At 47.9% G+C, this 11,408-nt stretch overlaps 1 protein-coding gene and 2 non-coding genes across 3 annotated transcripts; all 3 read left to right on the forward strand.

Annotated features, from left to right (window-relative positions):
- Positions 1-847: 847 nt before the first annotated feature.
- Positions 848-5,070, forward strand: rpl3 (ribosomal protein L3). The gene is made up of 10 exons (XM_048991443.1): positions 848-907; positions 1,652-1,844; positions 2,138-2,306; positions 2,713-2,848; positions 3,416-3,602; positions 3,701-3,861; positions 4,214-4,315; positions 4,402-4,497; positions 4,578-4,697; positions 4,958-5,070. The coding sequence occupies exons 1-10, from the start codon at positions 905-907 to the stop codon at positions 5,000-5,002; spliced, it is 1,212 nt and encodes a 403-aa protein (XP_048847400.1). The 5' UTR covers positions 848-904; the 3' UTR covers positions 5,003-5,070.
- On the forward strand, positions 3,231-3,324 carry LOC125718548 (small nucleolar RNA U83B). Its single transcript, XR_007384849.1, has one exon. It is a non-coding gene; the product is annotated as a small nucleolar RNA U83B (small nucleolar RNA).
- LOC125718544 (small nucleolar RNA SNORA54) lies at positions 4,751-4,881 on the forward strand. The gene has a single exon (XR_007384845.1). It is a non-coding gene; the product is annotated as a small nucleolar RNA SNORA54 (small nucleolar RNA).
- Positions 5,071-11,408: the final 6,338 nt, after the last annotated feature.

Genomic DNA, 11,408 nt, shown 5'->3' on the forward strand with positions numbered 1-11,408 from the left:
ACGCTCTCTGTAGTCCCCCGACTTTCCTGAGCCCCCACAGGAAGTAGAGGCGCTGCTGTGATTTCACGGTTAAGGACGAGGTGTTGAGAGTCCAGATGAGGTCATCGCATATGCCACGCAGGGCTCTTCGCTGTCTCCACCGTGGGCCTGGTGATGGGCCGTGTCCATCGGTCGGCATGGGTCCTCCTAAAGTCACCAACCATCTCCTTCAGCCTTTCCACATTTTTGCTCCAGTCTGAAAGCAGTAGCACCTCCTCTCCGCAGGCTGATTCATCAATGGGGCCGACGAGGCCCAACACTGTGTTGTCACCAACAAACCCGATAATGTGGTCTGAGCTGCACCTGGAACTACATAATGAGTCAGCAGTGTGAACAGCAGTGGGCTGAAATGAGCCCTAGAGGGGGGTCAGTGCTCAGTTTGGAGGTGGATGTGCTGGTCCGGACTGTGGCGTCTCAGCTAGGGAGTCCGGGATCCAGTTATCAGGGAGAGGTGTTAAGGTCCAGCACGCTCTGCTTTCCTGTGAGCTTTTAGGGATGATTGCATTGTATTAGATATTGAGCAGAAGACATTGAACGGCAGCCCGACATCAGAGTGTGCTATGAGTTTGCCAGAATGCACTGCCACATGTCTCTGGTGTCTAGGAAGTGACCATGAGTTTTGAATCGAGATTCAGAGCTCGTCTTTTTAATTTATTTTTAAAACATTTTAAATCAATAGAGTATAAGGTTTCATTTGTGAAACAGCGACCACAACTGGCAGTATCAGCAGGTGCAGACTAGCCCTTCGCAAGCGGCTATCTTCACGTGTCAAACGTGACGTATGGCGTCATGCGTCCGAACGTCCCGTTATAAATAACAAAGACCGCCTTCTTGGTCTTTCTCTTTCAGCCGGATTGGAGACAATATGGTGGGTATTGATGTCTTGTTTTCTCACCTGTAATCCTTTCGAAATTGAAATCATCCTAAAAGACATCGTCCTGTCATTGACATAATAAGGTTTATCAGAGTCTAATACGATCAGCTGTGGTTATATTTTTATTTGATTGCGTCTGTTGAATATGTAACTTACAGCTACAGCTAGTTTCTTTTAATCGATTCTTAATTTGATATTTAACAGGTCTGTTTAGCATGGCTGAGTAGCATTTGTCATATGTATGTTGATATGTAATTGCTTAAATTGTTCTGCAGTTTGTTTAAATGTGGAATATGCTAACTATGCTTTCACAACGTGACCAGGCCGTAAGATCGCTGTTGATTTGGCGTAACCTATTTCACGTGGCAGACTAACTCTGCAGTCTATCTGTAAATGCATGCGGTTTTTGATTTGATGACTTGTGCAAGTCTTCTGTGAGTTTAATAGAAATGATCGGTGCTCTCGGCCTTTGCTGGGTGTCTTACGATTAGCATAGCCGCTGAGGCCCGCTTTGCTCGGCCAGTCTACGGACTACGATTGTGTATTAAGTCGGTATTTTTGTATATTCCTACATTTTGTATAACGCGAAACAGACTTAATGTTCAGAGAATGAGTTTCGGCGGGCAGGCCGGTCTGTACTGCGTCTTCCGTGCGGCGCGAGGACTGAGCCGGAGCGATCACGTGGCTCCCCGGGTAACGCCGATGGGTGACGCCGTGTGAAATCTTGTCTCTTTGCAGTCCCACCGTAAGTTTTCGGCGCCTCGCCACGGGTCCCTGGGGTTCCTTCCCCGCAAAAGAAGCCGACGTCACCGTGGCAAGGTGAAGAGCTTCCCCCGCGATGACTCCAGCAAGCCCGTCCACCTTACCGCTTTCCTGGGCTACAAGGCGGGCATGACCCACATCGTGCGCGAGGTCGACAGACCGGGGTCCAGTAAGTGCATGTTGGTTTTATTCACTGAAATCGGGTATTGAGGAGCTTGCATGTGATACTGTAACTGTACTTAAGGTTCTTGGGGTTTGACAACCAGAATAGCAGAAATATCCTGAAATTTGATCCATGCTGCACCTTTCCTATGATGATAATCTCGACGGGCGGACAGACTGGGCCCTAATGCCCCATGTTGAACGTCGAATTCTGAGAATTCTTGCCAATAACACCTTAGCATTGGCTTGTCAGTCATGGTGGGTCATTCATATGACTTGTCCACTTTCACCCCCCTTTAGAGGTAAACAAGAAGGAGGTGGTGGAGGCAGTGACGGTGGTGGAGACGCCTCCTATGGTCATCGTGGGTGTTGTGGGGTACGTCCAGACCCCACGTGGCCTGAGGTCTTTGAAGACTATCTTTGCTGAGCACATCAGTGATGAGTGCAAGCGGCGCTTCTACAAGAACTGGTGAGATGGTTTTGTCATGTCGCTTATCCTAGCACCCATGAGACCACACTGTTAGCTAGTAGCATTAGCCATTCAGGCTCTGTGGACCCCCCACAGTGGGCGCTTGTGGATTTTGACCAGGGCAACGCTGTTCAGGGTTTGGTGACACTGACCTTGTGGCAATCCCATGGCAGCTCCGCTCGGGCGCCCGGCGTCCTGATGAGCTCCAGGCTCCGCTGGCCGGTGGAAAGGGCTCCCTAGAAGCCGCGCCATGAGCCCAAACCCCATCGCCTCGGCTGCCTCGTGCCCCCTTAACGTGGAGGGAGAGCAGCCGCGCTCAGCCTCTCTCCGCTGGCCCTCCGTGGCCATGAGGGAGCTGTGCCGACCTCTCCCCCTTCCCCAACTGGACCTCCCTTCCCAATGGCAGGTACAAGTCCAAGAAGAAGGCCTTCACCAAGTACTGCAAGAAGTGGCAGGACGAAGAGGGCAAGAAGCAGCTGGAGAAGGACTTTGCCTCCATGAAGAAGTACTGCCAGGTCATCCGTGTCATTGCCCACACCCAGGTGAGATGAGTGACACGGCCATCTTTACAGGCTGTGTCTGAGTTCAGGGGCTGCATCCTTCAGAGGACTGTATGTAGCCTGTGTAAGCTGCACCCTTTGAAGGTTCGCACAATGAATCTTGGGACCTTGACAAGACACTAGTGAATTTCTAGGCTGCATTTGAAGGAGCCTTTGGAATGGGGAGGCCTTGTCACGATGCTGTAATATATTTGGTCTTTGGATTCAGCCTCGGAAGGATGCAGCCCCTGATTTCGAACGCAGCTACAGAGCCCTTCTGGAAGCCCCTCGTGTGCTTGCAGGAATTGATGCTCTTGCTAAGCATGTTGAGTGGCCCCCCACAGCAGCTTGGGGTCCTGAGGGCCACCTTTGATTTTGGGGTAGAGGTGTCAGTGATGAGACCACGGAACAATGCGTCAGGCGTGGCGCCCGAATCAGCATGAGGATACCGTCCATGCTGCCTTCCTTCTGAGAACACGCCCCCAGTTAGATTCGAGTGCTTGTCGAGTAGGTGGGGTGGCTCCTAGCGGCAGTCCCGGGGTCACTGGTGACCTTCTGCTCTCTTCCCAGATGCGCCTGCTGCCCTTGAGGCAGAAGAAGTCTCATCTGATGGAAGTGCAGCTCAACGGGGGATCCATCTCTGACAAGGTGGACTGGGCCCGGGAGAAGCTGGAGCAGGCCGTGCCTGTCAGCAATGTCTTCGGCCAGGACGAGATGATCGATGTCATTGGTGTCACAAAGGGTCACGGTTACAAAGGTGAGTATCTGAATCTTGTGTTTGACCCCCAATAGTCTGTGTTGCTTGGGGTAGATTTTCTAGGCAGAGACCGTCTCTAATATTTATAATCCCTAAAGGTGTCACCAGCCGTTGGCACACCAAGAAGCTCCCCCGCAAGACCCACCGTGGTCTGCGCAAGGTGGCCTGTATTGGGGCCTGGCACCCGGCCCGCGTGGCCTTCTCAGTGGCCCGTGCCGGTCAGAAGGGATACCACCACCGCACCGAAATCAACAAGAAGGTAAGGCTTAGTGACGGGCCTGCTGTTTGGCAGGCTGTGCTGTGCATTTTTGTCCCCGTCGCATTTTCTGTTGAACTGGCACGTTGAGCTGGTCTGCAGTAGAGCTGCATGATGTGCAGTATAACATGCAATGTTGATAGTGATGTGCAAGCGTTTGTCACATTGCATGACCCTTGATAGCTAGTTTAAGACAAGTTGGGTTAAAACATTTTTACTGTTAACGAAGCTTATTCATGGACAGTGTGATTCTTTTTGTGAGGAATCTAGAAATCAACGGAAATGTCTTTGGCCTATAACCTGCCTGGATCATGCAATCCACGGTTTCAACAACAATGTTTCAAAATCTCTCCAGATCTACAAAATTGGCCAGGGTTACCACACCAAGGATGGCAAGCTGGTGAAGAACAATGCTTCCACAGATTATGACATCTCCAACAAGAGCATCAACCCACTGGTGAGTAATCTAGGCATGAAGCAGCAGTGAGCCATTTGTCAGTCGGCATTGTGGTTTGGAATCTGACCTTAAATCTCCATCCATAGGGTGGATTTGTTCACTACGGTGAGGTGACCAACGACTTTGTCATGCTGAAGGGTTGTGTTGTTGGGACCAAGAAGAGGGTGCTCACTCTGCGCAAGGTAATGCATCTCACTCCTTTTGCCATCAGCACTGCTTGTAAGTGCCCTCTACCCTTTACTGAACTCTCTTCTCCTTTTAGTCCCTTCTGGTGCAGACGAGTCGTCGTGCCCAGGAGAAGATTGACCTCAAGTTCATCGACACAACATCCAAGTTTGGACATGGTCGCTTCCAGACCTTGGAGGAAAAGAAGGCCTTCATGGTAAGTGACCTTGGAGGACCCTGCCCGTTGAGACTGCTTTGCATTATGGGATTCTGCACTGTTCGTAACCTGCTTTCAGACCTTAGTCTGACTTTGGGTTCCATTCCAGTGCTATATAAATCCCAGTGAGGCAGGGGAGTCGTGTGTCTTGCACGATCTCCCTGTTCACTCTCTGGGAACATGGAGCACATTCGCCTTCTGTGCGTCGGCCTTTTGAGTGTAGAGCACAAATGTTTGCTTACTCTGCTTTTGTCTTGCAGGGAGTGCTCAAGAAGGACCGCATTGCCAAGGAGGAGACGGCCTAAGATCAGCTTGCGTCTACTTGATTTGCGCTGTTGTGGAGCTATGCAGCTTAATAAAAACTTATCTTGAAGTTTCTCTTGTCGTTCTTAAGTATGGAATTTCTTGGTGTGCCAGTCATTCCCAGAAATTGGTATTATGTTTACCTTTGAAACAAGTATTTAGCCTGCAAGTTGGGTCCTTCACATGGTGCTTCCCATTAATTGATTCTGTTGGTACTGTCATTCAAACATGTATTGTGCTCTACAATGGTCAGAGTACTGTTTTGAAGTTTTCTGTCATAACTAATGCATCAAATACCTTTTGACTAAACTCAACCAGCAAGGAACTTCACAGGTCTTCAGCGGAAGTAACTATTTTGCTTAATCATTCAGGCCTGCCATTTTAAAACTGCTGAAACCATTTGTTATGGTAGGTTTCGGAATAGTTTGAACTGGTGTGAAATTGTCCATCAGTGGCCTTGAATCTATATGCAGTGACCACTGTCAACCTTTCTGATGTGCTGGTGTCTTGACATTTGTTCAGCGTTGGTACTTAATGCTGATAATGCAGAAATGATGCTGAAAGAATTTGGCTCCAGAAAGGTGTATCAGGTTACAAATGGTAAGGCTTTCTGACCCTTAGTTGTGTGGTTTTTTTTTTTTTAATATATAAATGGAGCACTGATTTGTGTGTCAATGGTCAGTTATGGTGAGCTGTGTGGGCTGTTATTGCTGTTGGGGTCATGGCCTACCGCCTTCTCTGAACAATGGTGCCCCCCCCCCCAATTGTCGTCACATTGTTCTGTTCCAAAAAACAAGCATTTTTTGGTACAATGTATGCCCGACTGGTTTTATGTTTCATAGTGAAGGTCTTAAACTAATTTGGTGCTGAAATTATACTGACGTCCCCGATTTATCTTCCTTTCCTGGGATTCCTGGCATTCAGTGTGACCTGAAAATCTATGATCTGGAACAGGAGGTACGGCATGATCCGTACGGCTTTGCAGCACATCCAGGAAATAGCCATGTTTGTTGGAAGCCCTTTGTGTTTTAGTGAATGTCAGAGCTTCTGATGGGCAGTTGGCTTTGCAGGCCTGATTGTCCACGTCACATCCAACTGTGATTTGATTTGGATGTCACCTTCCAGGTCCCCCCCCCCCCCCCCTCGTGCAGCCGTGTAACAGGTGGTGGGAGATCCCTGCAGCTTGTTAACCTCTAAACAGTTTGTGCGAACAGATGGACTTGCGCTTTCCGGTGCAGCTAAACGGCTGGATTTGTGCCACTTCGGAACACCGTGTTTGAAGGACGATGGCTCCTTAGGGGTAGCCTGAAAGGAATCCAACTGTTCGTCAATGTGCACCTTGAGATCTTGCCTGCATCAGCGTGGTAGGAGGTCAAATGTAATGAGAAGGTCGATAATTTATACAGCAGGCTGCTAATTCAGAGTGTTCGCAAGGTACTCTTATAAGAAGCGTCAATGCTGAATATTAAGTATATTTGGGGGTGTTTGAGGTTGGTGCTTTTGCTGAATGTCGTACATGTAATTTTGTCTCAATCTTGTAATTTGGTTTTATTAAACTTCTGAATTTTCGTTTATTTGCAGTACCAATTGACCCGGATTTGGACCCAGTTAATGCAGAAGTTTAGGTAACAGTGAGTCAGGGTTTAAGACAAAACACCACGACTCGTAACAGGGAAAGTGCTTACGGACTGTGGATCAGTTACCACAAGCCTGCTAGGATATGTCGCACATCTGCAGCAGCAGCTGTCCATCTCTGAAGTTCAGCCTTTTCTTAAATGCTTGTTTCCTTCACTTTGCTTCAAGAAGACCAGCTGAAAGGTCACAGGATAGCAGTTATTCAACAAATAATTAAACTGGGTGCTAGTATCATCAAGCACGAAACCCTGAACAGCTTTGCCCTGGTCAAAATCCACAAGCCCCAGTGTGGGGGTCCACAGTGATCGGCTAAATAAAGAAAGAGCCTGATTTCTTAACTCTTTTTTTAAGTATTCTGTTTACCCTGGGGAGCCTGCATGCTCTGTAGTAGGATGAAGAAGAGGATGTGTTATTTTTTATGTCTGTGTCTTGGAGGGACGTGCAGTGATCCTCGAAAGCGGGTAGGATCAAAGAGGTCGCAGTGTACAGGGGGTTAGAGTCTCACTGGTCAAGGTCCCAGTGGGGCTGCCAGATGGATGGATGGCTTATTGTATATCTCTAAGGGGAAATTTGCTTACCTTCAGCAGGTAACGGGCATTTTCTACTGCATGCGCCAAAGTTTACCCTTGATATCAATAAAGTGCATCTATTGATCTGTGTTTCTCAGTCTAAAGTATCCAGGTGAAGACGCTATAAAACATTGATGAGGAATCTCACGGTTCCCCACCAGACAGTGCGAGAAGATTGCCTTTAGAGCAGAGCGTATTTCAATTGTTACCCTACAGTTAAGCAAGGAGGCGGGACAAAGGTACAAGCATGTCGAACTGCATAAAACAATCCTGACCGATTCTCAGGAACAAGCCGTATGGCATCATACCCACAGGGGGCAGTACAGAGCAATTAATTCTTTATGTAATTCACTCCAGCGGTGCCACTCGTGGTAATATATTATACAGTTCAACTGCTGTTTACATAATTTAACTATTTTGCTCTCTCCGTATTGTGGAACCACTAGCAGTAATTAAAGCTCTAATTAGTCTCTTGAATTGGAACTGGGACAAAGACCAGGCCCTGTTTCCTTTCCCTGCTGAAATGTGCTGCCACAAATGCCTGCTGCTCACCACACGTAAAGAACATAATGGCTGTAGTAGGGAGACCTGAGTATGTTTTAGGCAACATGTGCGGCCACACCGGAGCAAGCATGCTGGGTGGGAGAACCGCAATGCCAGGCTGGAGAACCTGTGGACAGATTGAGAAGAGTGGGCAGATTGTCCCGATCACAGCCATCTAAGGACTTTGGAAGTCCTATTACTGCCGTCAAACTTCTCCCATTATTGAGTGATTTTTCAGAATCCTGTCAGGCTGGGTGTACAGCTACAGCTGTGTGTGTGTGTGTGTGGAGGGTTATAGCTCTGGATTGATATATATATATATATATATATATATATATATATATATATATATATATATATATATATATATATATATATATATATATATATATATGAAAAGCTCCATTGCCTGGGTAACAGTTACCATGGTGATCCCCTGAGTTTTTGGTTTCTGGTTATTGCCAAGATGACCATGGATGGGGGGGGGGGGGGGCGGGCTCTCCCTTCTGTCCCCAGTGAGCCCAGTCCCTTAACCTGTGTGACAAAACAGATATTATGGTGAGATCATCCTCCAAACTACAACAAGCCCATTAAGAGCCCCGTGTTTGTTCTTTGGGTTCTTGTGGTACAGTTAGGGGGAAAAAGCCACTATGATGACATAAATGCAAATGTGGGTGTGTGGAGAATCTGGCAGGTCCTCAGACACATACAAAGTCTGCATGAAACGAAGCAGAACTCTCTAAAACAGACACCACCCCCCGCACCCCATTAAAGAGATCTGTGGGTCTGACCCATTGAAATTATATATATGCAGCCCTCAGCACTGACATTAGCAAAATAATGCAGAAGCAGTGATTCAGTGCCTAGTGATTCAGTGCCCTGTGCTTCAGTGACCTGTGCTTTGGCGTCCTGTCCTTCGGTGTCCTGTGCTTCAGTGTTGTGTGCTTTGGTATCCTGTCCTTCGGTGTCCTGTGCTTCAGTGTTGTGTGCTTTGGTATCCTGTCCTTCGGTGTCCTGTGCTTCAGTGTTGTGTGCTTTGGTATCCTGTCCTTCGGTGTCCTGTGCTTCAGTGTTGTGTGCTTTGGTATCCTGTCCTTCGGTGTCCTGTGCTTCAGTGTTGTGTGCTTTGGTATCCTGTCCTTCGGTGTCCTGTGCTTCAGTGTTGTGTGCTTTGGTATCCTGTCCTTCGGTGTCCTGTGCTTCAGTGTTGTGTGCTTTGGTATCCTGTCCTTCGGTGTCCTGTGCTTCAGTGTTGTGTGCTTTGGTATCCTGTCCTTCGATGTCCTGTGCTTCAGTGTTGTGTGCTTTGGTGCCCTGTCCTTCGGTGTCCTGTGCTTCAGTGCCCTGTCATTTGGTGCCATGTACTTCGGTGCCCAGTGCCATGTGCTTCAGTACTCTGTGCTCTGTTGTCCTGTCCTTTGGTACCCTGAGCTTCGGCACCCTATGCTTGTGCCCTGTGATTCTCACTTATGAAGCACCTCGCTAGGTAACGAACTTCCTCCTCAGGGCGGCAAGGACAGGCGGCCAGAGGAAACCCTCACACATCACGCTGGGCTGCAGCTGCTCCTGTAGCATTAGTATTCTGCTCCAGCTCTCATCTCCGGGGTCGTCCTCAGCGCCACAGCTTCTCAGGGGCCTTGCATATACACACCTGTTACCAGCAGGGGGAGTGTGTGCAATTGTTTTCTCCCTTCAACCATTCCACTGGCAAGCTCTCTTATACCACACTCATGGTTTCCTTCTGACACAAATTGCATTCGAAGCAATTCTGCAGGATTTCAGCTGCATGGATTATGACACCTCATGTCAGGGCTGATTGTATATCTGATTGTGCCTGATAATACTTTTGAAAATCACTTAAATAATTGTTGTGATTAGAATTGACAGGTGATCACATTCGTCACAATCGCTTGGCGCCTCATTGCTAAAGCTTTGGCAGCATACTTCAGTTTTGCTTTGACGGAATTTATCTCTTAAACTTTTATTCTTCATTTCTGACTGAGTGTGATATCTGTGAACATCAATCGATGAATAAACTATTTTTAAAAGCCTCACATTTTCCAAGGGCACATTTATGCAACTGCTTGGTGGAGAAATGCAGATAAATGTTTCTGCAGTTTGTATTCCGAGCCAGAAGGGGGCAGCATGTTGCTCAACCCACAAGCATCCCACCCCCCTCCACCGATCACACAGCACTGCAGAGAGATACACTAGGCTTTGATCATTACACTGGGAAAAACCTGAGAGTCAGAGATGGAGATGGAGAGAAAGCTATAGCCAGCTATAGGATTGTTTTCCACAATTATTCAAATATCTATTGTGAGTTGCATTATGGTCCATCTCATGTTCCTGTCTGTTCTGTTAGATCTTTTGGCGTTGTTGTATCATGCTGCTGGAACACCTTTGAAAGCGGGCGGAGAAATCCCAGGGGAGAAAGGGAACACAGCAAAAGGCAGGAGCGGGCAGCCGCTCTGTGTCGTAGCGTGCCTGCCATGAAAGAAAGCACCTCCCAACACTCACTTAGAGCTCGCAAACGCTGAGATCGTCACAGCTGTACGTCCTGGACCAATCCTTCATAAAACAAGAGTGCGCAGCATCCGCCCTGGACTACTGCAGCCTCAGTATTTAACATTAATTTACTCATCTGCATGCGAATAACGATCTGTGAGCAACTTGTGAATCAGTCTGTTGCACTTTCCATTTTTATACTTTCAGAGCCGTGTGTGCCTGATTTTGTTACGCGGGGGGGGGGGGGGGGGGGGGGGGTACTTATCTTTCCAAGGGCATTTCTGACCAGTCTTCACTCTCATTCCTCTGCCCACCCCCACCCCCACCATGATCCTCCCCTCCACATCCTGCATGGTGATTTGTAGCTCTGACAGTGTCCTGTCTGTTAGCTCCTAACAGTCAGGGTTAAGGTCCGTCGCTATCAAGGTGTCGATTGGATGTCAGTGATGTCAGTGCTGGCGTGTCCCTCAGCGGCCTTTGTGACGAACGAGAGAGGTGGAATGGATGAGTGGAAGGAATAAGGGGAAATAGGAGAGGACGAGAGATTAAGAGAGTACAAACGTGAGAAAGGGAGATGGCGGGATTGGAGCGGGTGCACTGCAAGCCCAGAAGACTCACAGAAGAAGAGAGAGAGAACCGTGTGTGATGGAAAGCAAATTAAGTATGCGTGTTTTGCTAAGATGGTGTGAAAACGACTCATTTAACAGGAAAGAGCAGCGGCACAGAGAGACAAACACAGAAATACTATCGGTTACCTAGCCCCAAATTAGTTAAACCGTTACTAACCTTTAGTACAATTTGACCACACTGACACTGGCTGGCTTTGGCTTCACTGGTAACACTTCTTTATGATGTTCATTGCTCAGCAGCTCTTCACAGGAACTTGATGAAATCTTGGATATTATTTCTGGACTTTGAGTCTTAGATTGACTCGGCCGTCTGTATGGTTTCTCAGATCTATACTCATCGTCTCAGTATCCTCTATGTGTCCAAACATTTCACGCATCAGGTTCACATTGGACCTATCCTCAGAGAAACGGCGAGATGGGAGTTTTGGGCCAGTGGGCAGGCATCTGATACATTTATGCCACGGAGTTTTCGGATTTCTCCACCTTCTGAATTTACTTACCCATTATACTATACTTCTTAGTCT

Source organism: Brienomyrus brachyistius, chromosome 22, assembly GCF_023856365.1.
Source record: "Brienomyrus brachyistius isolate T26 chromosome 22, BBRACH_0.4, whole genome shotgun sequence".
Classification (NCBI taxonomy): Eukaryota; Metazoa; Chordata; class Actinopteri; order Osteoglossiformes; family Mormyridae; genus Brienomyrus; species Brienomyrus brachyistius.

Coding starts and splice junctions, on each gene's coding strand:
- rpl3 (XM_048991443.1), top strand. Junction 1,845..2,137: donor GGTCGACAGACCGGGGTCCA/GTAAGTGCATGT, acceptor ACCCCCCTTTAG/AGGTAAACAAGAAGGAGGTG. Junction 3,862..4,213: donor GCACCGAAATCAACAAGAAG/GTAAGGCTTAGT, acceptor AAATCTCTCCAG/ATCTACAAAATTGGCCAGGG.